Source organism: Armigeres subalbatus, chromosome 1, assembly GCF_024139115.2.
Source record: "Armigeres subalbatus isolate Guangzhou_Male chromosome 1, GZ_Asu_2, whole genome shotgun sequence".
Taxonomy (NCBI): domain Eukaryota; kingdom Metazoa; phylum Arthropoda; class Insecta; order Diptera; family Culicidae; genus Armigeres; species Armigeres subalbatus.
Genome location: NC_085139.1, coordinates 111,824,763 through 111,851,159, shown reverse-complemented (window position 1 = coordinate 111,851,159; position 26,397 = coordinate 111,824,763). Strand labels below are relative to the sequence as shown.

General features: G+C 45.3%; 4 protein-coding genes across 4 annotated transcripts; 2 read left to right on the top strand and 2 right to left on the bottom strand.

Annotated features, from left to right (window-relative positions):
* Positions 1–3,203: 3,203 nt before the first annotated feature.
* LOC134206429 (uncharacterized) lies at positions 3,204–8,444 on the bottom strand. Its single transcript, XM_062682145.1, has one exon. The coding sequence runs from the start codon at positions 8,442–8,444 to the stop codon at positions 3,204–3,206; it is 5,241 nt and encodes a 1,746-aa protein (XP_062538129.1).
* Positions 8,445–14,023: 5,579 nt separating this feature from the next.
* Positions 14,024–15,732, top strand: LOC134206427 (uncharacterized). The gene is made up of 2 exons (XM_062682144.1): positions 14,024–14,173; positions 14,233–15,732. The coding sequence occupies exons 1-2, from the start codon at positions 14,024–14,026 to the stop codon at positions 15,730–15,732; spliced, it is 1,650 nt and encodes a 549-aa protein (XP_062538128.1).
* A 1,567-nt stretch (positions 15,733–17,299) lies between these two features.
* LOC134204960 (T-complex protein 1 subunit alpha) lies at positions 17,300–20,277 on the bottom strand. The gene is made up of 3 exons (XM_062679781.1): positions 20,069–20,277; positions 18,819–19,507; positions 17,300–18,698 (listed from the first exon to the last, which is right to left on the bottom strand). Exons 1-3 carry the CDS (start codon positions 20,139–20,141, stop codon positions 17,787–17,789), a joined length of 1,674 nt encoding a protein of 557 aa, XP_062535765.1. The 5' UTR covers positions 20,142–20,277; the 3' UTR covers positions 17,300–17,786.
* A 520-nt stretch (positions 20,278–20,797) lies between these two features.
* On the top strand, positions 20,798–22,139 carry LOC134204961 (protein lin-37 homolog). The gene is made up of 2 exons (XM_062679782.1): positions 20,798–20,981; positions 21,313–22,139. Exons 1-2 carry the CDS (start codon positions 20,942–20,944, stop codon positions 21,924–21,926), a joined length of 654 nt encoding a protein of 217 aa, XP_062535766.1. The 5' UTR covers positions 20,798–20,941; the 3' UTR covers positions 21,927–22,139.
* The last annotated feature ends 4,258 nt before the right edge of the window (positions 22,140–26,397 follow it).

Sequence of the window (26,397 nt, the reverse complement as noted above, 5' to 3'; positions counted from 1 at the left end):
AGCAGAATCTGAATACCCACCGGAACATGGACGTCGCTGCCACCACGACCATTACAGGAGATCAGGTCGATGTGCCGGAGAACAAATCGGTCGTATCCGATGCCGCAAAGATGATGCTAAAACTGGGTTAATATCAAACCGATCCGGAACCTCGCGAAGCAGCAAACTGACAGTCAAATCAAGATCTTGGAGTTGGAAGAGCAAAATGAGGTGGCTGAGCTGCGAGCTTCTATCGAACGAGACAGAATCGAAGCAGAAAAACGACTAGCGGAGCTGCAGATTCAACATGATCTGGCATTGAAGACGGAACAACGGAAGGCTGAATTCCAAAAGCGGAAGATGGAACGTGATATAAGAAAGATTGAGCTGCAGTCGACCTCCAGTCATCGATCGAACACCACTTACGGAACGAGTATGTATAGCAATGCATCGCGACGTATTGTGGATTGGCTTGCTGATACAAAGAGGGACAAACCATTGGACGTTGATGAGTCACCCTATCGAATGGATCCACCGTTTCATGGAACACGTGGTGCATCTGGTGCGCCACCTGGAGCGAGGAACGTATCAGTAGTCGGCGCTAATCAAGCACAAGTCGCCATACCTGACGTGAATGGCGTTTTGTCCCAAGCTTTCAAAGCACTACAAAGCAGAAATATGAAAGATTTGCCATTCTTTACAGGCGATGTTATGGAGTGGACGGTATTTGAGAATGAATTTAAAACGTCTACCGAGGAGTTCCAGCTTACTGATCGTTACAATCTGAGACGATTGAATAAAGCGTTGCAGGGAAAAGCACGTAAGACCGTAGAAGCCCTGCTCTCGTCTCCCGACAATGTGAATCAAATCTTGAGAATGCTGAAGTCCAATTTCGGTCGCACCGAATGGGTAGTTGCGAATAGACTGGAAGCGTTGAGAAATCTGAAGAACGTTAAAGAGGGAAGCAAAGAATCCTTTCGTACCTTTTACAACGCGGTAATCGGTACCAAGATTGCGATGGCAAACGCGAAGGCGGATAACTATTTGATGAATCCCGAGCTCATCTGTCACCTGGCTGATAAACTGCCTGCTTTCAGCAAACAGATGTGGGTTCGACACAAGGCCGCTTTGATGAAAGAAGGCGAAGTCATCGAGTTCAAAACTTTCTCTCGTTGGTTGGAGGATGAGATGGACAACCAACTTGCAAGTCTCAACCCTGTGTTCAACGCCAAAAAGTCCAGCTACCAACCGAAGCAAAAACCGATGGTACTAAACATTACCAATCGCAACAGCGAAGAAACCATAAAATGTCCCTTGTGCTCAGCAAGTTCTCACTGTGGTCTGGAGAAGTGTGAACAGTTTCGTAAACTGTCGGTTGCTCAGCGTCGATCGACTGCAAATTCCAGCAAGGTTTGCTATATATGTCTGAAGTCGGACCATGCCAGACGGAACTGCAAGTCCGATAAGAAGTGTTCGATCTGTAAGAAGAATCATCACGAGCTAGTACATTCCGACGAATCCACAAGAAGTCCGAGGTACCATCGCACCGAACATCAAGAGAACGTATGTAACGTGAATGGGAAGAATATGAACACACTGCTCCGCGTCGGCAAGGTAAAAATTCGAGGACCAAAAGGTGTAGAGGAAGTGTTCGCGCTTTTCGATGAAGGCTCTTCGCTATCAATGATGGATGCTGCTGTTGCTGAGACTATCGGACTACGAGGACCGATTGCACCCGTAACGTACAGATGGACGAACGGAATATTGCACAAGGAGGAGCAATCGATGCTGCTTTCATTCCGTATATCTGGACCATCGGAACAAGCGAAGTGGTACGAAGTGAAGAATATTCAAACTGTTAACAATATAGCTTTACCTCCGCTGAAATTCGACATGGCAAAAGTAAAACGAATGTATCCAATGCTGGATGAGGACAAATTAGCTGCAATTCAAGGTGATCGTCCCTGTATGCTGATTGGGTCGAACAACGCGGGTCTGATCGTACCTCTGAAGACTGTGCAATACTTGCTCAACGGTTTACAGTTGACACGATGCCACCTGGGATGGACTGTACATGGAGTAATTGACTCTGCCGTTGCTGGATCGGGCGTAGAGTTTCCATCCCGGGACAAAAAATCCCGGGATGTAGGAAATTTCGGGATTTCCCGATTCCCGGGATATTATTTTTGAAATCCCGAAAATCCCGGGATACCCGGGACAAAAGGTGGTGTTTCATTTCAAACAGTGTAATTTTTCTTCTTACAAAAGTTATTTGTTTTGAAAGCGAAACCCAACTAAGGTGATAAACTCATATCATATTTTTATACCTCCCATCAGACATGATTTTTTTCCAAGTTCATTTATTTGGTAGGCTCAGGCATGTATACGGAGCCAATGTTCTTTGTGTTCTTTGTGTTCAATGTGTGATGCACAATCGATATCATCTTATTATTAAATTAGTGAGAGAGGAACAGACATGAAAATATCGGAGATAGTTAATAGAACACCTTCACAAAAAATATTAGATTCGTCTATACCACTCAATGGAGGGCTACTGACTGATACTTTTTCCAGCAGCTACTAGCCTTCTATTAATTAAACGACAAGTATCTACAGTACAAGATCAGCTACATCTACCCATCTCCTGTCTACAACGAGGTTGTGCACACTAGCTGATATTCGTCTTGCTAATCTCCGCGCGCCGCCCAAAATTGAGTCAGTCTTTCTGAGCTTCATGCCTACAAAACAATTCTTGATCCAATTCATGTCCTTCCAATCGACGTTCGTACAACAAACTTTCCAGCACATGCGCAAGTATAAGTGGTCCGACCCTGTTCGTGAGTGGACTGTATGGGAAACCTCAACATAGGCGGACCGACGGAACTCTCCGAGAAAAACCAAACCACGGAAATCGGATACCGGATAAAGAAGTCCTTTTCTTAATTTAACTTCAACGATAATTTATTTACAACTAATTTACATTACTTCGTGATATTCAACTTCACTTCTTAAATTTGCAACACGTCTCAACGAGTGGGAAGCACGGCGTACAATGATGGTGTCTCTCTTCTCGGGTCCTTTTTTCCATTCCCTTTTGGCGCGCTCCTTGCGCGCTCATTTCGCGCTGTTGCGTTGTGGCTGCGTCAAATTCTGCTTCCTTCGTGCAGCTGCGTGTGGTTGTGGAATGTATCGCAGGCTGCGGTTGAGCGATACGCTGTATCATCTTATTCAGCAGGGACGGCTCGAACATCCTCCCCCGCGGATTCCTTGCACTCATTGTCCAGTATAGGCAAAGGGGCCAGTTTGTGGATTGGACGCTTTAATAAACCACCTTTGGTTCGAATATCCACAACCCGGACGAATCCATCTGATCCCAAATACGAGTTTTCCACCTTGCCCATTTTCCAATATTGTGGTGGTAAGTTGTCATCCTTGATCAGGACAACCATTCCTGGTTTAATGTTTCCTTGCCTCTTATTCCACTTATTCCGTTTTTGAAGCTCCAATAGGTACTCTTGTGACCATCGCTTCCAGAAATCTTCTCGCAGACGCTGGACATACTGCCAACGAGACAGACGATTGACTGGAATACCCTCGCAGCTTGGCTCCGGAATAGCCGTCAAAGGTCGATCGATCATGAAGTGACCTGGCGTCAACGGCTCAAGCTCCGATGGATCCTCGGAAGGAGCATACAAAGGCCGCGAGTTTAGCTGAGCTTCGATTTGGCAAAGCAAGGTTGAAAACTCCGACGTGTTTAAAAGACTCGATTGACATTTCTTCTTCAAGATAGTCTTAGTGCTCTTGACTCCTGCTTCCCAGATACCACCCATGTGCGGCGCATTTGGTGGAATCATCTTCCATTCAATCTGCCGAGGCTGACAGAACTCAAAAATCTTGAGAGTTGTTGCTTGCTCCTTAAAAAGCTTATATAGCACGTTAAGCTCGTTGCGAGCCCCGACGAAATTTGTCCCATTGTCGGAGAAAATCTGTTCAGGGACACCACGTCGAGAGACGAACCGCAGCAAGGCAGCAACGAAGGCATCGGCTGACAGGTCTTCCACTAATTCCAGGTGAATGCCCTTCGTTACCATACAAACAAAGACACTAATGTATCCCTTTACAGGTGCTGCTTTTCTTCCAGTCTGCTTAATAAGGATGGGGCCCGCAAAATCAACGCCAACCTTCACGAAAGCGGGAGCTTTATCACACCTTGCAACCGGAAGATCCCCCATGAATTGAGTGGCACACGGAGGATTTAACTTGAAACATCGCACGCAATTTCGGGTTACCTTGCGCACAGCAGAACGAGCTCCCACAATCCAAAATTGGCGACGTAATTGAGCCAGCAAAGCCGAAGGTCCAATATGCAAATTCTCACGATGAATGGCTTCAATCAGACGCTGGACCATTTTATCTTGATTAGGCAAGATCCACTGGTGTTTAACGCCATAGGGCAAACTCGAATTTCGCAGTCGGCCACCAACACGAATCATTCCATCGTCAAGAAAGGGGTTCAATGTAGAGAATCTTTTGCAGTACTCACCAGACTCGATGATGCCAACTTCCTTACCAAAATGCTGCAACTGAACCACCCTGACGATGAGTTTCAAGGCGGTACGCATCTCTATCACTGTTGGAAACCGCTGTGTGATTCTCTGCTGCTTAACCTTTTGTTTCGCGTTCTGGCAGAAACGCAAAACATATGCCAAAACTCGCTGCATCTTCCTGAAGGACTCGAACTTAGAAAATACAGGCAACTTCTCCAACAATACCACCGCAGAAGAAATAGTGGCACGCCGTAACTCTGGAACCTCTTCATCGGAAAGTGGACCTGGTACCACCACCTGATATTCTTCACTGCGCAGGAACAAAGGACCATTCCACCAAAGATCATTCTTCTCAAGACTACTAGCAGATTGGCCACGCGACACTATATCGGCTGGATTATCCAGCGTATTCACATATCTCCACTTATGTCCAGTAGCGGTAATTTCACTTACCCGGTTTCTCACAAACACTTCCAAGCGTTCCGGGTTTTTCGCTAGCCAAGCTAGCACCACTTGATTGTCTGACCACATAGTAACATCCCGGAAGGGCAGCGCTAATGCTGCCAACACCTTTTTCACCAAACGGTTCAGCAAAAGCGCTGCTAAAAGTTCCTTTCTTGGAATCGTCAGCACAGTCTTAGGGACGATTTTGGACTTTGCACACAACAACTTCATCACCGCAGGTTGTCCAGGTAGAATTGATCTTATGTACACACAGGCGCCGTATGCTTCCAATGTTGCGTCACCAAACCTATGCAGCTCAAAAGCAATGGCCCCAGTGACCACCACGTGACGAGAAATTCGCAGATTCGTAACACCACTTAACGCATTCAGGAAATTATCATAATGTTTCTTCAGTTCACCTGTGAGCTCGTCATCCCACTCTAGCTCTTCCTTCCAGATATTCTTCATTAGAAGTTTGCCAATTAGAATAACCGGCGCCACCAGACCCAAAGGGTCAAACATTCTGGACACGAGCGACAGCACTTGTCGCTTCGTTGTATTACTTTTACTTACTGTTGAGAGAGACACAAACTGCAGAGCGTCCAAATCTGGGTTCCACATAAGGCCCAACGTTTTAATCACTGCACTACCACCTTCGTCGATGCTGACCAATTCGTCCCGCTCATTCTCAGGAATCCGCTCCAACAGCGTAGGATTATTGGAAGCCCACTTATGCAGAGGAAATCCACCAGTTCCAAGCATATCAATTAACTGCGTCTGGGCTTTGCTTGCTTCACCCAAATCATCGAAACCGAACAAAGCGTTGTCCACGTAAAAACTATTCTTAACGATGTCAGCAGCCAGAGGATACTTTGCGCCTTCGTCGATGGCCAGTTGCAGTAGTGCCCGTGTCGCCAAGAATGGGGCAGACGCCGTACCATAAGTTACGGTTGTCAGCTCAAGGACACGGAGTGGATCGGTGGAACTATTTCTCCAGAACACACGAGTAAGCGGTGTATGTCGCTGATCCACGAGAACTTGTCGGTACATTTTGGCCACATCAGTAGCCAGCACGAATAACGGGAAACGAAACCGAAGAGCAATGGATTGCAAATCACTTTGGATTATGGCACCAATTTTCATTACGTCATTGAGTGACCGACCAGCTACCTTGGCAGACGCATCAAACACAACACGACACTTAGTGGTTGTATTTGAAGGCCGCAAAACAGCATGATGTGGTAAGTACCACTTGAGGATATCATGCGAATCCTTGCGTACATCAACCTCCTTGCAGTGGTCAAGACTCTCGTACTCAGCCATAAAATCCTGATACTGCTGTTTCAAGTCTGGATGCAACGAAAGTCTTCGTTCAAGTGCATAAAATCTCTTCAGCGCCAACGACCTAGAATCAGCCAATTCGCTGACGGATTCCTTAAGCGGCAGCTCCACGATGTATCGCCCAGATGCATCTCTTCGATGAGTCTCTCGGAAATGTTCTTCACATTCTGCTTCTTCACTACCACATTCTTCTGTATCTGCAACGTCTTCGACTTCCCAAAACCGTTGAATGGAATGGCTTAATTCATCCATGGTGACTGTGTGCGTGTGAACCGCTTCATCTGGAAACGCACCGTCATCGAACACACCACCCACGACCCAGCCAAATTGGGTCTCACGCAAAATTGGCAGACTGTCACCCATTGCTATTTCACCAGGCAACAACAACTTAAGGAACCATTCGTTGCCCAGTAGCATATCTACCTTACTTGAGTTGGAAAATGTCGGATCAGCTAGCTGAACATTAACGGGAAGCTCCAACGCGCTGACATTGATGACCGATGTTGGCAAATCCGATGTCACCTTGTCAGTTACCAGACACTTAACGTTTGCATGGAAATCATTGTACCTCGACGACAGATTGACCACACCACAGTTGGATGAATGAGTCTTCGTGTTATTCACCCCCAAGACCGTGATGTTCGACGAACCCAGCTTCAAACCCAACAAATTTACTGCTGCTCGAGATATCAAATTAACTTGGGAACCACTATCCAGTAAAATTCTGCATGGGTGGGGGTGGTAGTTTCTATCCAAGATGTCCACTACCGCTGTAAGCAGCAACACTTGCTGCGTACGAGATGCCAAACTGGAACACAATGCAGTCGTCGGTGTTGCTGATGTTGACGGGCCCTCTTGATCTGTTGCTAGCTTCGGAGTCGGCTTAATTGATGATTCCAAAACTTGCTTGGGTTTTTCCTCAGCATGAAGGAGAGTATGGTGCCGACGTTTGCATCTTTGGCACGATTTTTCCGACGAACAATCGACACTCCGATGACCTCTGCGTAGACAATTGAAACAAACATTTCGTTCTCGAACCTTGACCAATCTTTGCGGGACAGTGAGGGATTTAAAGTCGGCGCAGCTATGATTAGCATGTGATTTTCCGCAAAATTCACATTTCGTTTCTGTCTCGCTCGAAGACACAACTGCATGAGATTTCTGCACCGACGACTTGTTCGTTACAGAAACAGCCCTAACTGAAGCCGAATATGACTTCTGACTGCTAGCCTCGACTCTTTCCAGGATGAAGGTCTGTTCCTTCAGGAACACCAGCATGTCTTCGTAGTCGGGCAGCTCTCCATGCTTAACGGTTGACTCCCAAAGATGACGCACATCGTTGTGCAATGCAGCTGCCAGTAGATGGATGACGAAATCCTCTCCTACTCCTTCGAACTCTCGCTCCAGGAACTTAAGACCTTCAACATGTTTGCTGCACTCATCCACTAGAGCCCGTAACTCAAAATGGCTCTTCTTCACCATACGCTTCAGATTCAGCAGACCGTTCACATGAGAGTCGATGGCATGGCGCTTATTCTCGAACCTCTCTTCCAAGATTTGCCACGCGTGGGCGTAGTTGCCCTCGTTAATGGTCTTGGCATCAATCAGACCAGCTGCACTTCCGACCAAGGATTTATCCAGATGGTATAGCTTCACTGCTGGCGGATCTGGACCCTTATCCACGAGATCCTTGAACATGGCCTTGAACTTCGGCCAACTTTCATACCGGCCATCGAATGTGGGCACCGGCATGCGAAGCGGTTGATGGATAACAACCGGTGCTTGTTGGTTCTGGTTACCTATCCTTGCGACGACGTTTGCGGCCATCTTGTTAGCATCGAGCTTAGTGAGCTGTTCCTCCAACAAAATGGAAACAGTATCGTGAATGATGTCAAACTCCTCATACTGTTGCTCATGCTGTTCGCAGTCATCAGTCAAAACTACATCCATGATTTGGTCGTGAGCAACGTTGTACTCCTTATAGGCTGCTTCCAACTTCGTCATATAGACCTTTACCTCAGCTTCCGTCAGCTGAACCACTTCATCCCCATCTGGGCGGATAGTATTGAGGATGCGAGACACCTTACCTTTTGCTGCGCCACGACGGCGGACGAGTCGTTGGATGTTCTCCATGACTGTTAACTTTTCCGTCAACTTCAGTTTTCTCTTCTGCTTCTTGCTTAACGGAGTGGAGGAATCTAGAGTAGACTGCCCAAGTGCAGAACTAGCTCCAGAGTCTCCGGTTTTTGCTGCTTCGAAACACTTTCTTCCGGCATGCCACTGTAGACACTACATCCAGCCAAGCCTTATGCTCGACGTTGGTTGGGAACACAGCCAAGTCTATGCTCACGCAACCGGTCACTTGGGAATCCAAGTGGCCAAACCAGAACACTAGCTTCAAAGCAACTATCTTCACTTACTTCGGGGTACCCTACCCCACGTGTTGAGCACTTAATTACTCGCTTAATTAGTTTTTTCGATGGATAAGATCCATCAGCACTTTCAAAATGGCGACCGCACACCAGTTTTTCTTCACAAAATGGCGGCGTCGCACAATCACTGTACTTCTTCGATGGCGGCCATTTTGCTCACACCATCACTGTTTGAATTTTCCGACTTTTTCGGAATCCACTTTCAGTTTTGCACTTTACGGTTCTTCATCCGGTTCCGGAACAGTCGGAGAGACACTACACTATACTCGATCCGGATCGACTGGACCAAATTTATGTTCGTGAGTGGACTGTATGGGAAACCTCAACATAGGCGGACCGACGGAACTCTCCGAGAAAAACCAAACCACGGAAATCGGATACCGGATAAAGAAGTCCTTTTCTTAATTTAACTTCAACGATAATTTATTTACAACTAATTTACATTACTTCGTGATATTCAACTTCACTTCTTAAATTTGCAACACGTCTCAACGAGTGGGAAGCACGGCGTACAATGATGGTGTCTTCCTTCTCGGCTGGAAAAACATCCTTTTTTCCATTCCCTTTTGGCGCGCTCCTTGCGCGCTCATTTCGCGCTGTTGCGTTGTGGCTGCGTCAAATTCTGCTTCCTTCGTGCAGCTGCGTGTGGTTGTGGAATGTATCGCAGGCTGCGGTTGAGCGATACGCTGTATCATCTTATTCAGCAGGGACGGCTCGAACAGACCCCGATGCTCTGCCTATTTTTTTTGCTACTGGGCAGCTCCTGACCAAAGCTTCGCTTGGACTCCTACTGACCAACTAGCATGCTACCGAAAGCTCAAACCTCCCACTAAATTCTGTACGGCGCTACCCATGACTTTCGCAGCCAATGCATTATCCCACGATGCCAAGAGACTTATGCGCCCGATCCATGGATCACGGACTGCGATTACGTTTCTGTGGATAATCCATCGACACTATGTTTAAGGTCACTCCTGACAGAATCCAAGTTGCGTCGCAGCATGCGTGAAAAAATAAAAATGACAGTTGTGCGTTGCTTCCGTATCGAGTGGTGTGCCCCCGAAAACGCGAGCAGTTTTTGGGGGCACACCACTCGATACGGAAGCAACACACAACTGTCATTTTTATGTTTTCACGCATGCTGCGACGCAGCAAAGCCGAATCAACAAAAATGACAGTTGTCCGCCGCCTAAGTACCGAAATCTTCCAGGACCATAATCTGTTCCAGGGTCGATAATCAAAAAAATATTTATCGTCGTTAATTTAACGCCAACTTCGATAACGATAACGGTACGATGATGTTTGATTGATGTTGATTTATCGATAATTATCAAGTTAACTGTAACAGACTGTAACGCATACTACAGTTAAAAGTAGGTACAAATATTCTCAAGTTGGTTTTGCAAAACCTATTTCAAGCATTGGATCGCCTTCAAATATTCAAAATCGCGTTTAAATCATGGATTTAATTGGAATTCGAGAAGGTCACCGAATTTACCAATCTTTAAACTTCTTACAGTCTTAGTTTTCCATAGTAAATAATCAGAGAATATTTTTAATGTCTTAACTGTTTAGTTTAGTATTATTAACAAAACTTCTATTTTGAAGATGCAAAATACCCAGTTAAACGATTATTGTATGACCAACAGTGAGGACAAAATTCCTCAGCCTAACCGAATCATACTGAATACGGGATGAGGTTAGTTCTCCAATTTATTGAGAATATTTTTACTCGGTGCCAGTATGCTAGATGCCAGTAATGCAGGTCGCTGCATCAAATATTGTTTTAGAGCTTTCTAAAATATGAACTTTACTCCTGAACATTAAATAAAATCGTCCTTAAATAAAAAAATAAGTTTTCTAAGGAAACATCGAAAAATCCCGGGATCCCGGGATTTCCCGGGATATACGAACAAGTTCATCCCGAATCCCGGGTCAACGGAAATGGCCGGGAAATGGAAATTCTAATCGGGCGGTCAACATGCGTTGCTGTGTACCGATAACGATAACATCGAGCTTACAGACCTGGTGAAGCAGATATATAAGGTAGAAGACTTTGGTATCTCTGGTCAGTCGACGGTAATGGCTGATGAAGATCAACGTGCACTAGATATCATGAATCGCACAATCACACGCCGAGGGGAACGCTTCGAGGTAGGGCAGATTTACAGATACAACAATTTCGTCTTCCCGGATAGTAAACCTCTAGCTCTGCGCCGGCTTCAAACCATTGAGAAGAAGATGGACTCGAACCCTGAATTTGCAGAAGAATACTGTAGCAAGATTCAAGACTACCTCGATAAGGGTTATGCCAGGAAACTCGAGCCTGAAGAACTGTCAGAAAAATTTAACACCTGGTATCTGCCTCACTTCAGCGTGGTGAGTGGAGAGAAGTTTCGTTTGGTCATGGACGCGGAAGCAAAGTCGCATGGATTCTCTTTGAACGATCTGCTCTTGAAGGGTCCGGATTTCGTTCCTCCGCTGATTGCAATCTTGGTACCGTGCTGTGCCCTTATTCCGTTCACCTAAGACAATGCGCTATGTCTAAAAGCTCTAAAAAATAGCCGATTAGTATTTTGAAGCTGTAATTTCGCTACATAGTGTCATTTGCTATATACAATTGAAAATAAAATATGTTGGGATGCATTCATAGACTTAGGCTCCACTAGCGAAAAAAACATTGACAAATTATGTGGTCCTAACTCCAATCATCTGAAATGGCATTGTTCCTAATTCCGTTCATTCGTGTTCCTAATTCCAATCACCCGAAAAACATTTGATTTCTTGAAGATGCTGATACCAGGCATCATTTTTCTCAAAAATCCATCTTTTCATTTATTATAATATTGCAAATAAAAAGCTTAAAATGTAATTTCCTTCCAAATTTGAAATACAATGAATGATTTTCCTTAGTATAGCCAAGTTGAGTGTTTTTTCGTTTGTTTCACTTACCATTCGAGATATATTCAACATGAACATTGATGCTAGCTGCCCAGTTGCATCAGGTACCACAGAGAAGGCCAGATACTATTCCTTATCAAAGTCTTACACCTTATCCTCAACGTAATTTTGACTAGAGCCTGGATACTAGGCCTTTAATTCTGACCTGAACCTTCCAAAACATTGTCTCTGTTTGTTTGGAATTGTTCGTACCACTGTTTTGTTGAAATTGAATATTCTTTAAAGTTCCGGTTCTTTATAGTACCGGATAACCCTACTTCTACGAAGTATTCACGAATTTCGGTAAAACATAAGCTCAGAGAGGGCAGTGTTTTTTTTTATAGAAATTCGCCAAGAAATTTCCGGAAAAAGCTTTTAAACAAGAATGCCACAATTATGAATTGTGCTGTTTAAAACTGTCCGTATTCTCCGGAAACCCTTTCTTAACATTGTCCAGCATTCACTTTATAAATCATCATTAAATCATTAACTGAAAAAACTGTATTTTCCCGGCACGAGTTGAAAAAGGTACCATAACCTGTCGTTAACGGAATTCCTTTCGGTCTGCCTGCTTGCGGGATAGAATTTCAAATGTTCACCATTCACCACTCATATGGCTTCATGTACGATGTACCTTTTCTTGCTCATAGATTAGATTCTCAAACACAAAACTTTCGGAATCCATCCTCCAAACCCAATGAACGGAATAAGGAACGAGTAGATTTAGATGTACCCTTATTCCGGTCAAGATATTTTTCACTTTTCAGCATTTTCTATCGGGAAAATACAGGCAACAATTTGGTAATACGCTATAATGTTACCTGTTTTGTCTTGTTATGCTGCTGTGTTTGAAATCCAGGACAAATTTTCACTTAAAAATGCTTAAATATTATGACAGACGTTCTTAGCAAGTGGGTTAATGAAAACAGTCAAAATGGCGCTCGTAGTGACGACCAACAAATTTTGTTTAAATTTTCACTATTAATCGCTAAAAATGACGCTGGTTTTCATTTCATTTCATGCATACATAACCATAGAAAAGTATAAGGAAATTTTTTATGCTGTTTGTAGACAAAAACTCTTTATTATTTATCATTTTGTCTTGCGTGAACGGAATTAGGCGCTGATTGGAATAAGGGCACAGCACGGTACGAGCAAGGATGAAGAAGATAGCTTTTGTAGCTGACATCCGGGAAATGTTTCACCAAGTGCGCATCCGTCCTGAAGATCAAAATTCCCAACGTTTTCTATGGCGTGGTATGAACCGCACGGTTGCACCAGATGTATACGTGATGAAGGTTATGATATTTGGCGCGGTTTCGTCCCCATCGATGGCACAATTCATAAAGAATTTCAATGCAAAGGAACTGGAAGAAAAGCATCCTGACGAGCAGTTGTTAAACAACATTATGTCGACGATTATTTCGACTGCGCTGACACTGAAGAAGCGGCAATCGAACTGATCCAACGCGTGATAAATGTTCACGAGCAAGGCGGATTCAAGCTGGCGAAGTTCTCTTCGAATTCCAAAACTGTGATCGACTCGCTTGATCCTGAAATTGTGGCCGGCTGTAGAGAAGGTGAGGTCCGCGTTCTCGGAATTAGATGGGATCTGCAGTCCGATGAATTTGTTTTTCTATTGACTTTCTCAAACCTGGATGAGCGCTTCCAAAGTGGCGAAGCCATTCCAACAAAACGGCAGCTGTTGAGGTTCATGATGAGTATCTTTGACCCACTTAGTTTTCTCAGTCCAATAACGATACAACTGAAGATTATCTTCCAAGAGCTGTGGCGGTTACAATCCGGTTGGGACGATGAAATTCCCGACGGACTAGTTCCCAGATGGACGGATTGGTTGGTCAAAACTAGGAAGTTAAACGAAATTCGTTTCTCAAGGTACTATTACCCTGCGGTTTCGTCTTTTTCCAATGTGGAATTACATGCCTTCTGTGATGCGAGTGACAAGGCGTTTGCTTGCGTGGTATATATGGTTCATCGTAGTCAAGGTAAAGTTCATGTGGCCCTGGTATATGCCAAGTCAAGAGTGGCGCCCCTAAAGTCACAAACTGTACCACGCCTGGAACTACAAGGATGTGTTCTCGCAAGTCAGATGGTGAGCGTACTACAAACGGAGATGATGGTGGATATTACCAGGGTGTACTTCTGGACCGACTCTAAGATCTGCTTGAGTTGGCTGAAGACAGGTCAAAAACTGACCGCGTACGTTGGCGCACGTGTGATGCGGATTAAAGAAAATGGACACGGAACCGATTTGTGGCGCTGGGTTCCATCACAGCTGAATGTGGCGGTTTGGCCATGAAATGTTCAAAGTTTGGCAATATGCATGAGTGGTTGCGAGGTCCAGACTTCCTTCATCGCGACAGTATGTACTGGCCTACTGAGGAACCATTGGCGATGTCTACTGCAGAGCTGGTAAATTTTCAATCTGAAATCATCGTCGATAGTAGCACCAATCTGTTGGGTTACACTGTACACGAAGAAGCATCGATTGAGCTGCCCGACATTTCAAGGTTCTCAGATTTCAATAGGCTGATCAGATCAACCGCATACTACCTGAAAATGAGAAAACTGTTAGTATTGCCAAGATCCAAAAACCTGATCGTTTGACGATATCTGTTCAAGAAATATCCGACGCTAGAAATAATTGGTACAAGAAAGTACAAGCTGAAGTCTTTGGGTCAGAGCTGTTTAATCTGAAGAAGACAGGATATGTGAAAGCTAACAGCCGATTAAGAACGTATTCTCCATTTCTCCACAATGGAATCATCCGCATGCGAGGTCGTGTTCAAGATAACAACCAGTCGTTCGAAGTAAACAACCCCGTGATTCTACCTGACAATCATCCGTTTTCAACATTGATTATTCGTATGTATCACATTGCGAACGCGCATCAGGGGTTGGAGGCTATCATCAATAACGTCAAGGAACGCCACCGTATACTGAAGATCCGTTCGCAAGTAAAGAAGTATGCACTGTCTTGTGTGAGGTGTCGAGAACTGAGAGCGAAACCAACTGTTCCGCAAATGGGAAATTTACCACCGGAAAGAACGACTCCGTTCGCGTATCCGTTCACCTGTACCGGAATCGATTATTTCGGACCGCTATCTGTGAAGGTCGGCCGTCATCTAGAGAAGAGATGGATAGTGCTGTTTACCTGTATGACATCAAGAGCAGTACACCTGGAGATTGTGCCGTCACTCGATACGAATAGCTATTTAATGGCCATACGATGTTTTATGGCTATCCGTGGTCTATCGCAGTTCATCATGACCGATAATGGGACTAACTTCACCGGTGCTGACCAAGAGTTGAAGACACTGGTAAAAACACTCGATCAGCCGCAGATCGAAAGTTCCTTGAGCGTTAGAGGTGTGCAGTGGAAATTTATACCGCCTGGCGCTCCGCATTTCGGAGGTTGCTGGGAGCGACTAGTGCGTTCAATCAAAACCGCTCTTCGTGCGATGCTGCGGGAACAACACCCTACGGATTTAGTGCTTCGAACAGCATTGTGCGAAGCAATGAATATTGTCAATAATCGACCGCTAACGTACGTTGCCGATGACCCCCTGGATCCGGAACCGTTAACGCCAAACATGTTACTACTGGGACGTAACAATATAATTCAGTTTGATCACGATTTCGACGAAAGGGATCTGAACTGTCGTGCTGCCTACAAACATTCGCAGATATTTGCTGACCTTTTCTGGCGCAGATGGGTATCAGCGTACCGTCCGGAGCTCATCCGGAGTCGCAAGTGGCCCGACAACAGATTGTATCACGAATACAAAGTTGGCGACCTTGTGATGATTGTGGACGAATCATTACATCGTGGCAATTGGCCAAAGGGTGTAGTGGAAAAAATCTATCGTGGACCAGATGGAAATATAAGAACTATTGAAATCAAAACGTCCAAATCAACCTATAAGCGACCTATCAGCAAAATCGTGTTGCTTGAAGCCATCACCTCGGTTCCTGGGCCGGAGAATGTTTCCAACACTGCAGCAGCGAGAACATCTGTGACGTCATAGGCGTCCGAGATAAAAGTTGCCATGGCGTCGACGTCTGCCGCATCCACGTGTCGTCATGGTAATCAAATCAACAACCATCGAAGTATGCCATGCATGAAAATCTAGAAAAATCTACACTTTTATCAATCAATCAAGCCATCCAGAAGCAAATTAAATGTACGTAATCTAACTTATTCTAAAATAAAATAGTATAGTAAAACTTATAAGTTAGTAATTATTAGCGAAAAGGTGAGAAATTGCCAATAGTAAAGTGCCTGTCTGTTAGCTTTGTGGTATTGTACTGTGAGGTTTGTGAGTGTCCGGTGTCGTTGGCGGGATCCTGAATGTGGCCAAACCTGAGGCTCCACCCTTCGACGCGCAACATCCTGAAATCGTACAGTCTTCCCCGCAGACAGGTGAGTTGGTGTGACGGTGCTTCTGCTGTGCCCGTTAGCTCACTGAACGCGTAATTTACATTGGTCCTTCTCCCCCGACAGGTGAGTTGGTATGACGGTGCTTCTGCTGTGCCCGTTAGCTCACTGAACGCGTAATTAACACTGACCCAGTTCCTGATCTCAAAACCTCCTTTGGCATGTACATTCCGCTCATCGGTAGCTCTTCTCACTGCTTCCGCTTCAGTATCCGCGCAATCGAAGTAATCTTCGACGTAATGTTTCCGGATGATAGTCGCTTCAGGAAACTCACCAGCATGCTATTGGGCATTCAGATTCTTCACAAATTGTGACGAACAGTGTAAGAAATTATATCCAAAAATCACGACGTCCATCACGAAGATTTACACTTCTCCATTTGAACCTGGGAAAAGGAACCGCTGTGCCTGCCGATCCTCCGGACGAACTAGGGCCTGGTGAAACAATTCCCTTATGTCATCTCCGAACACGATTCTTCGCTTACGGTAACTGTTAATCACGGCCGATAATGCTGCAACCATGTCCGGTCCTTTCAGCAACTTCATCCACCAAGCGATGCGATGGGTGATTGCATCGATTGCAACCGACACCACTGCATCCGACCTTTATCAAGCATAGAATGACAAAAAATACTTCCTCTTTTTTCATGCATATTCGCATACTCTTCCGCTGGCGACTGCATGCTGTGTACGTAAACACAGCGAACGAATGAGAAAAAAATGCGCGAACGAAAAGCGCTGCTGTCACAAACTGGAATGACTCGCACACGGCAAGCACTGATTCTTTACACAAAGATAATCTTGCGGTGGACCAGAAGGCCCGTGACTTACATCATTCTGATGTCCGTGTTAGGAATGCACGGGATTAAATACATATAACTTTTTTGGCTTTGACAAGAATTGAATTTTTAATAGTAACGCTCACGATTTTCAAAAATTTAAATGACACCCAGTATAGTAAATAAATATATAAGTCCTACGTTCAAAAACTCGTATAAAACTGCGGAGGAAAATGCGTCTAAATCCCAATCTTTGGGTAAAAATAAACACGCGTTAAAAAGCCAGACTCCAGTATAATAATTCAAATAGGCTGATACACTACGTAAAACAGTTTGGCTTTCGGTATGCTTTTATTAAAAACAAATTCTTGGGGGCGCATTTACCATTAGGTATTAAATTATATTAGAGGTGAATATGATTCTTTAGATGTAGACGAATGAATCAGATGAATCCGCATGTAATTTGCCGTTCTGCCTTGCGATTTTTTTCTAAATGTGTTATGCAAATACGCTGCGGCACATACCGGTTAACCAGGGTAGGGTATTCTCTACTTCTAAAGCCGCTCTAATGAGACTTTTGTGCATACACACTGTGATCATAAAAAGGGTCAAGTAGCAACACTGTCGAGTAATTCTGGAATAACAATGGAGCTATTTCCTCTTTTAGGGAATCAAAAGTCTCACCCTACCCAGCTATTAGTTGAGTTACAAAAATTAGAAATCAAAGTGACTGTTTGGTGTGCTGAGAACTGGGGAAACAATGCCATTGTTGGGTCGACTTTGTGAGTAACAAGCGATAGAGTCAGCAAATACGAGCAAAAAGACTTATTTAAAACGAATCTAATACAAGAATAATGAGATGCTTCTTAACCGTCCAACTCACCCGCGGCACACGCATCTCCGTAGCTTTTACCTTGTTTCTCCTCGGGATTCAACTTGATCATATCGTCGATACGCAGAATAGTAATGGCGGCTTCGGTCGCGAATTTCAGTGATTTGATTTTGGACATAGCCGGTTCCAGCACACCGGCTTTCTTGTTGTCTTTTACTACTCCTTCGATCAAATCCAGTCCGCACCACTTCAGGTGGGCGTGATCCACCTTAGTCTGGCTAGAGTTGTGATAGGCACGGAGTTTTGCCACCAAATCGGTTGCGTCCTTTGCAGCATTCACGGCCAGCGTTTTGGGGATTACAAGCAACGACTTAGCAAACTCAGCAATTGCAAGCTGTTCCCGAGAGCTCAACGAGGTAGCAAAGTTCTCCAGATAGATCGAAAGGGCAGCTTCCACGCAACCACCTCCAGCAACAACCTTCTTGCCTTCCAACACTCTTTTAGATACGCACAGCGCATCATGAATGGAGCGTTCCATTTCATCACAGTAGAAATCGTTAGGGCCACGTAAAATGATCGAAGCGGCAGTTCGGGCCTTGGGTCCACGAATCATGATCAACTCGTCATCGCAGATAAACTCCTGCACGACTTCAGCTGCTTCTCCGACGTAGCTAGCCTCAAAGCTCTCCTCACCGTCCATGTTGGTGAGCGAGGTCAAAAAGGCAGCACCGGTGGCCTTGGCGATTCGCCTCAGGTCGGACTTTTTAACGCGGCGGACTGCCATGGCACCAGCCTCGACGAAGTACTTCAAGCAAAGATCATCAATTCCGCCACTGCAAAGTACGACATTGACGCCGGTCGCCAGGATCTTTTCGATCTTCTCCTTGGTGATGTCCAACTCGCGCGAACGGATGCCTTCCAGCTTTTCAGGATCGGTGATCAAAACCTGTAAAATTGTGAGAGAATTAGTTTAGAATTTTTATACGTCCTGAAATTTATTATTTTTAATTGATATATTGACATCGCCCATTCTCAATCAAGTCCAACTTAAGTCTACGTTTCTTACCTGCACTCCCATTTTCATTTTGGTCTTTTGCAGCGAAAAGTCCAGACATGCCACCTTTGCGTTGGTTACTTTCTTCGGCATTTGTTGAGATGCAATCGTGCAGTTTAGAGCATAGCCTTGCACAAGAACGCTTTCACGCGCTGATTTGCCGTGCGCCTTCAACACATTCACCGCCTTGATAGGGTACATCGGATTACCCTTTGGGTCAATAATCTTAACGGCCTGCGCTGCATCAACCACCATAGCCGAAAAGAAATCTGCATCGGCTCCGATAATTTTAGAACTCATCGAAGTCTTCGCCACATTGACCAGCGATTCACGACCCAACTCATCAACTGGGGCTGTCAGGTGCTCCGAAATGTACTTGCAGGCTTCCTTACAAGCTAAACGGTAGCCAGCAATGATTGAGGTCGGGTGGATCTTCTGTTTGACCAGCTCGTCGGCGTTCTTCAGAAGCTCAGCCGCAATAATCACCACGGAAGTGGTACCATCCCCAACTTCCTCGTCTTGCAATTGAGCCAGTTCACAAAGAACTTTGGCGGCTGGATGTTCCACTTCGAGCATTCGCAGGATGGTTGCACCGTCGTTGGTGACTGTCACATCTCCAATGTCGTCGACCAACATTTTATCGAGTCCCACTGGACCGAGAGACGATTTGACAATATTGGCGATGGAGGATGCTGCCATAACTAGGAATGAACAAAAAAATGTCGATGTCTTGTTAGTCTGATGCGACGTCTGCACTAGGGTCAATTATTTGCTTGGAATAGTTACTACCACAGGGACCATGTCACCCTATAATCCCTTATTTTGTTATGATCTGCAAATCTAACCTCAAATCTAGGTGAGTCATTGAAAGGTACGAGAACATTCTTTTCTGGAAGTTTTTCAAAGTAACAAAAGTTACTAATTCACGGCTTAACATATAAAACTAACAAAATCTAAATTCTTTTAAATAATTCAATCTACAAATAAGGAAAAAAAATCAACAAGCGGGTGTCACAGGAGACTAACAATTGAATATTTACATCGCTATGTAAACATTTAGGATAATTTGTAGTTTATTGTTTAAGTTTACAATTTAATAATAGGTCTAAACTCATAAAATCATCAATTCTTCACTAAAAATCTTGTTAAACGATCAAATTCGTAGCATGTGACGGTAAGCCACTGAAGGAAGCATTTCCATAAACATTCGAACATAAATTTGCTGGTCCCATGCCGCATGTTTCATCGGAAGGAAAACTTACCATTTTGAGTACGAACCGGAGCACCGGATGTCCGGGTTCCTGCCAGAGAAAGGGCGCTTGCTACGGTGGACATTTTTTCACGTTTTTCTGTGGGTTATACACAATTTATTAGAAACAAGATAATACAAATGAAGCACCAAAAAGCGAACTCCGTTTCTTCACTGCTCGAACAAGGAACGAACCGAACCGACGAAAGTCATTTTTCGTTTTTGACAGTTTGCATCGTGATTCGCACGGGCCTTTTCATTTGACAGCCGCTACAGCTAGGGGTGTTCAACAAATTTTCAACCAAAATATAATATAGGCCTTTTCATGTGACACTGCCGCGGGACTGCACTTGTTTACAACCGCTGAAGAGGCCCGCAAGTCCAAAGCTGTCACTTTCATAGAAGAAATGTCAATTGACGGTAAAACCAGCTGATTTTAAACGTCTCGTGAAAAGGCCTATAGGCCTAATATTTTTTTTAACCTAGTTAAGTTTGCCATTTTAGGGTGTTTTTATGAGATATTGGGAAAAAAGATTCGGCTGCCGGTGGGACAGTCCAACTAGGGATCCTATAATGAGAGATATGCGAAAGCGGCCATTGTATACAATGTGGTGTGGTGCTCCTTTTGCGGGAATGGGTTGTTTCTTATTTAGCGTGTAGTAGTTAAGTTCATCGTAAAAAGGCCTTTGAACGTGTACTGTACCTGATCGTAATCAATACTTTGTAACGCGTTTACGAATACGACACCAAAACAAAATCAAATCAAAGCCTGAATGGAACTCGGTCGAACGAACGGCGTTTGAGGCTTTGAATTTTTGTATTTAAGTTTGTAAAATATAGAATAATATATCTGTTTTGTGAATCTTTGTATCAATTGTCGTCCACTATGTCTAAACGCCGTAATTTACTAGATTCGGCTGAGAAACGTAAGTACATTTGTATCTAGGTGAGATGGACCGTGATCGGTCTTAGCCGTCAAATAAAAAAAAATACGAGAACATAGGGTAAGACGGCCACCTCGTTTTTCCTTTTCACGTTCAACATGAATTTAAAAAAAATGGTTTAGGATGTTTGTTTTGTCTTTATTAGCTAGACTTTCAACTCAAGGCTGGCTCGTCTCGTAATTAGGATGTAATATTTATACCATATTTTTCGACCGTATAAACTTACTGCTCCACACGATCCATTTCATAAAGAAGCGTTTATTATGTTCAAGCCTATTTTCTTTTAGTTAACTTGAAATGTTGTTTGTTCCAGGTCGCTCCCTTCAAAACGTAGCAGTAGCCCGCGGTCGTCTCAAGGGGGCTCTGGCCGACATCATGACCCACAGTGATGACGAGTCAGATTCCGATGATCCCAACACTACTCGTCAACTGAAACGATCGAAGACTACAAGTTCGCTAGACCCAATACCAATCCCTCACCAGTCATACATTATGAAGCTGTTCGACCGAAGTGTTGATTTGGCACGATTCGATGAGGCAACCCCGTTGTATCCCATTTGTCGCGCATGGATGCAAAACCAACCGAGAGCCAACCCGAAACTGCTTCGTACGCCGTCACCCGTTAAGCGCGAGCGAAATCCACGGATGGTTGATCAGTACCTAAGTGGGGAATTGAAGGAAATTCGGGCGATGCCTCGGCCGGAAGTCAGTGTGGTGGATCGCTGTCCCTTGCCATTGCCCAGTCAAACAAGAACTTCCAAAGAGCTGCTAGAGGTGCAGCCGATGTCAAAAGCAGAGCTGTTGGATGAGCATAGAAAGCGTTGGTGTCAGATTAGACACAATTGGGAACATCACGGTTCCATTCGAAATGAGCGTCATGCGGCTAGCTTCGAACTGTTGGATGCCTTGCTTAAAGGAAATGTTTGAAGGGAAGTGCTGCATGCGAATCGTAAGTGCATGGTTTTATTTAGTGTGCTACTTGTTCTGTCACCACCCGTTGGCCAATATGAGAGGAATCATTTTTTGATACATTTTTACTTCGTCAATTTCGTCATCTCCGTCTAACTTAACGTATGTATTGTAACTAAGGATCGCTATGTCAATGTTAAAGCAGCTATTATATCCTGTCATAAGACGAGTTTGAACAATCCCATTGAATTCCACCACTTAATTGTATCCTGACAGATACGTATTTCGACCTCAACAGTAAGGCCGTCTTCAGTGTCTTGTACTTGACTCGACTCGAGTCAAGTACAAGACACTGAAGACGGCCTTACTGTTGAGGTCGAAATACGTATCTGTCAGGATACAATTAAGTGGTGGAATTCAATGGGATTGTTCAAACTCGTCTTATGACAGGTGAAAACATTCCACTAAAAAGCTCAAAATAATTTTCTTATCAGCTATTATATGTTTGTCGTGTCGTGATTATTGGAAACAATCGAAGGACAAACTAATAGTGAAAAAGCTTGTACTTACATGGAATAAATATAAATCATGATAAAGGATTTTTTTAACCCCATTGTGAATGCCCCTTATGGTTTGAAATCTAATTTTTTATGAAGTTTTGGAATCAAATATTTCATAGCCAAAACATGAATTCGATAAAAAACATCCAGCAACGAAGTGAAATTCATTCCAGATTGTAACCCTAGCGCGTACGGACGGACGTGCTTTTTGCTCGCGCATTTTTTCTCGTTCGTCCGTTGTGGTGGACGTTTTCGTCTCGTCGCGTTGGCGTTATTTTCTCCCGGACCCGTCATGGAAAACTCGGTGGCCGACTCGGCCGCGAAAAACGTGCCGAAGCGCATTCCTTTTGGAGGCGCGGGTAAGCCCTCCAAGCAGCTTTTGCAGAGTAATGTAAATTCGTCGTTGCCATTAACGATGCCGGCAATCCGCCGAAGAAACGTAAGAAGCAGCAATCGCAGGTGCAACCAGAGCGGAAAAAGTGCCAGTCCGGTTTAATAAAAGACGATCCGCCAGATTTGCGCCCGAAAATTCGTCAGTTGATCGATAAGGGGCTGAAATGTACAGCTCTGTAGCGAGAGCGTAAATGTGATGCCTGTAAATAAGGACCACCATCAGTCCGTCGTGGAGTTCCTCGAGGTCCACAAATATGAGAAATATATACTCATGACCATCCCATCACGAAGCCGCTCAAGGCTTTGCTGCAAGAACTCCATGATATGAAGGAGAAAGTTGCGGACTGAAGCCGTGCACAAAATCGCTCGTTCGACCCCACCACCTGGAAGGACCTGAAGCTGGTCGGCGTTATAAATTACACGGTCGTTGACTGGGAGCGCCAACTGTGGCGACAAGCATCCACAAACGGCGGCCCAAAGCAAGCGGAGTTCCTGGAAATCCGGAAGAAGGCTTCCACCAGGACCCTGCCGAAGAACAACCGTGTTCCTGCACTCAAAGAGGTGAACTATCCGCCCATGATGGCTCCTCGGCGACCGATTTCAATCCTATCACTGTTATAACCGCACAAGCGACTGGAAGCAGTAGCTGCGTCGGTTCAAGCTCCAGCATCACCGGCTCCATCCTCCAGCGTATGGTCCCCGCTCCCTCTTCCTGGATCCGTCGGCAGCAGAGAACGAAAATGTCCCACCGGAAAAATTTGCTCCGCTCTACACTCTGGAGTAACTGTTACCGATTTTTGCGCAGCTTGCAACTCGGCTGCATGGATGTAAAACCCGTTTCAACCAGGTCTTCACTTTTGTCATGTCCATCATTGAAAATGGTTACTAGGGTGAGCCTGGTCAACTGGAATGCTTGCTCGGATTTCTTTGAGATGAAGGAAATAGACGTGCCGTTCATCACCGAAACGCACCTAAAACCGGAGGTGAGCGTCTGCATCCTGAACTTTCGCATCGTGCGACTCGACCGTAAGGTGGTGTGGATATTACTTTTCGCTACAACATCAGCTGTCGCCTGCTGCCAAGCTTCCAGCTGAGCATCATCGAGGCCAACGGTGTCGAAGTTACTGCCTCTGTCGGCATAATCACGATCATCGCTGTTGGGCAGAGAAGAGAACCCCCTCACAAAGAATAACAATACTAGTGTTCCCTCTCACTCCACGGCAGACTACTGACTGATACTTCTGCCAGTAGCTGCAGCTCTCTTTATTTTAACAATATATACAATTATCAATAACAATATACCTAAACTATACCCAAGAGCAACTACAACTAACCACGCCTGCTTCTTAACCATTTACGATCTACTGTGAAGCGTCGCACAATATCTGATATTCCAACAATCGCTGCGTACTGCCCAACTCAAGCCAAAGCAGGCGATGGTTCATCAGCCGCCCTGCGAAGAAAAACATTATCAAGCAAACTCGGAGGCAAGGTCAGTATATCAAGCTTGGGGCAACAGTCGCGGCAATCGAAACGACACCATCTGGAGCTGCGATACGGAGGAAGGCCACTACACGATCACGAGTCCGGCTTCCACCACTCGACAAAGTCGGTCGGGAGTGCATGCTATAATTGGCCTGCTCATCACAAATATGGACGATCACATTTCGCAGCAGGTTGTCTACCAAGAGCTCAGCCCAGACCACTATCCGGTGGTGGTTAATCGGCATCAGTTCCAGCAGGTCGTCAATTCCATCATCAACTACGAGGCGCTTCTCGAAACTTTGGAGGACATCAACTTGCAGCTGCGCTCTAAAAATAATAAGGCGCTTTAATGGCTCGGGAGCAGCATCGGCAGAGCCAATCCAAAGTCTTCCAAAGTCATCTCCATCTTGAAGCCTGGGAAAGATCATTCCTCTCAAAAGGTCATCGCTCCATCAGTCTTCTATCAAGGTTATCCAAGCTGTTTGAAAAGGCGCAGGGCAGCAGGGACTATGTCCAAGGGCTTGACGATCCCTCCCCAGGCCATCTGCGAGTTGTGGGGCTTGCCTAGGATGTGGGTTTGACAGTGGGCCCTGTTAAATTCCTGTAGAAAGCTGCATGTATCCGCAAGTAGGCTCCGCCAAAGCGACCGTGTGCCGCTCAAAGCGCACAAGCCCGAGTCCTGGTGGAAAACCAATAATTACGAGCAATATAAGAGATAATACGACTCGATATAATCGGCAACGACCTAGGCGACGAATAAAGGATCACGATTGGAAGCTCCACATGGAACTGCAAGTCGCTAGGTTTCGCAGGTTGCGACAGGATTATCTACGATGAATTACATCCCCGTAACTTCGACATCGTGGCGCTGCAGGTGATTTGCTGGACAGAACAGAAAGTGTGGAAAAGCGGGAATCGAGCGGCTACCTTCTTCCAAGCTGTGGCACAACCAACGAGCTGGGAACCGGTTTCATAGTACTGGGTAAGATGCGCCAACGCGTAGGCAGCCAATCAGCGCAAGGATGTGCATGCTGAGGATAAAAGGCCGTTTCTTCAACTATAGCATCATCAACGTGCACAGCCCACACGAAGGGAGACCCGACGACGAGAAAGAAGCGTTCTATGCACAGCTGGAGCAGACATACGATGGATGCGCACTGCGGGACGTCAAAAATGTCATCGGTGACATGAACGCTCAGGTAGGAAGGGAGGAAATGTATAAACCGGTCATCGGACCGGATAGTCTGCTCACCGTATCAAAAGATAACAACGATGCATAAGCTTCGCAGCCTCCCGCGGAATGGTAGTCCGAAGCACCTTTTTTCCCCGCAAAAATATCCACAAGGCCACATGGAGATGGAGATCACCTAACCAAGAAACGGAAAACCAAATCGACCACGTTATAATCGACGGTAAATTCTCCGACATCACGAACGTCCGGACTTATCGCAGTGCAAATATTGAATCAGACCACTACCTGAATCCGTTGCAGTCTCAAAACTCTCGACGGTGTACAACAGTCGCACGCCGCGGCTTAACATTGGGCGGCTACAAGACGGTAGGATACGCGCAGCAGCTGGAAGTGGCACTCCCAACGGAAGAGCAGCTAGGCGCAGCGTCTCTTGAAGATGGCTGGAGAGATATTCGATCCGCCATTGGTAGCACCGCAACCGCTGCATTTGGTACGGTGCACCCGGATCAGAGAAACGACTGGTATGACGGCGAATGTGAGCAGTTAGTGGAAGAGAAGAATGCAGCATGGGCGAGATTGCTGCAACACCGCACGAGGGCGAACGAGGCACGATATAAACGGGAGGAAAAAGCGCCAGCAGGAAGATCGAGACCGTGAACGACGGAGCAACTGTACCGCGCTAACAACACACGAAGGTACTATGAGAAGTTGAACCGTTCACGTAAGGGCCACGTGCCACAGCCTGATATGTGTAAGGACATAAACGGGAGTCTTCTTACGAACAAGCGTAAGGTAATCCAAAGGTGACGGCAGCACTACGAAGAACACCTGAATGGCGATGTGGCAGACGAAGATGGCG

Coding starts and splice junctions, on each gene's coding strand:
- LOC134206429 (XM_062682145.1), bottom strand. CDS start 8,444: ATGGAGAACATCCAACGACTCGTCCGCCGTCGTGGCGCAGCAAAAGGT.
- LOC134206427 (XM_062682144.1), top strand. CDS start 14,024: ATGCATGAGTGGTTGCGAGGTCCAGACTTCCTTCATCGCGACAGTATG. Junction 14,174..14,232: donor CCAATCTGTTGGGTTACACT/GTACACGAAGAA, acceptor AGATTTCAATAG/GCTGATCAGATCAACCGCAT.
- LOC134204961 (XM_062679782.1), top strand. CDS start 20,942: ATGTCTAAACGCCGTAATTTACTAGATTCGGCTGAGAAAC. Junction 20,982..21,312: donor ACTAGATTCGGCTGAGAAAC/GTAAGTACATTT, acceptor TGTTTGTTCCAG/GTCGCTCCCTTCAAAACGTA.
- LOC134204960 (XM_062679781.1), bottom strand. CDS start 20,141: ATGTCCACCGTAGCAAGCGCCCTTTCTCTGGCAGGAACCCGGACATCC. Junction 19,508..20,068: donor TCCGGTTCGTACTCAAAATG/GTAAGTTTTCCT, acceptor GTTCATTCCTAG/TTATGGCAGCATCCTCCATC. Junction 18,699..18,818: donor AAATGAAAATGGGAGTGCAG/GTAAGAAACGTA, acceptor ACAATTTTACAG/GTTTTGATCACCGATCCTGA.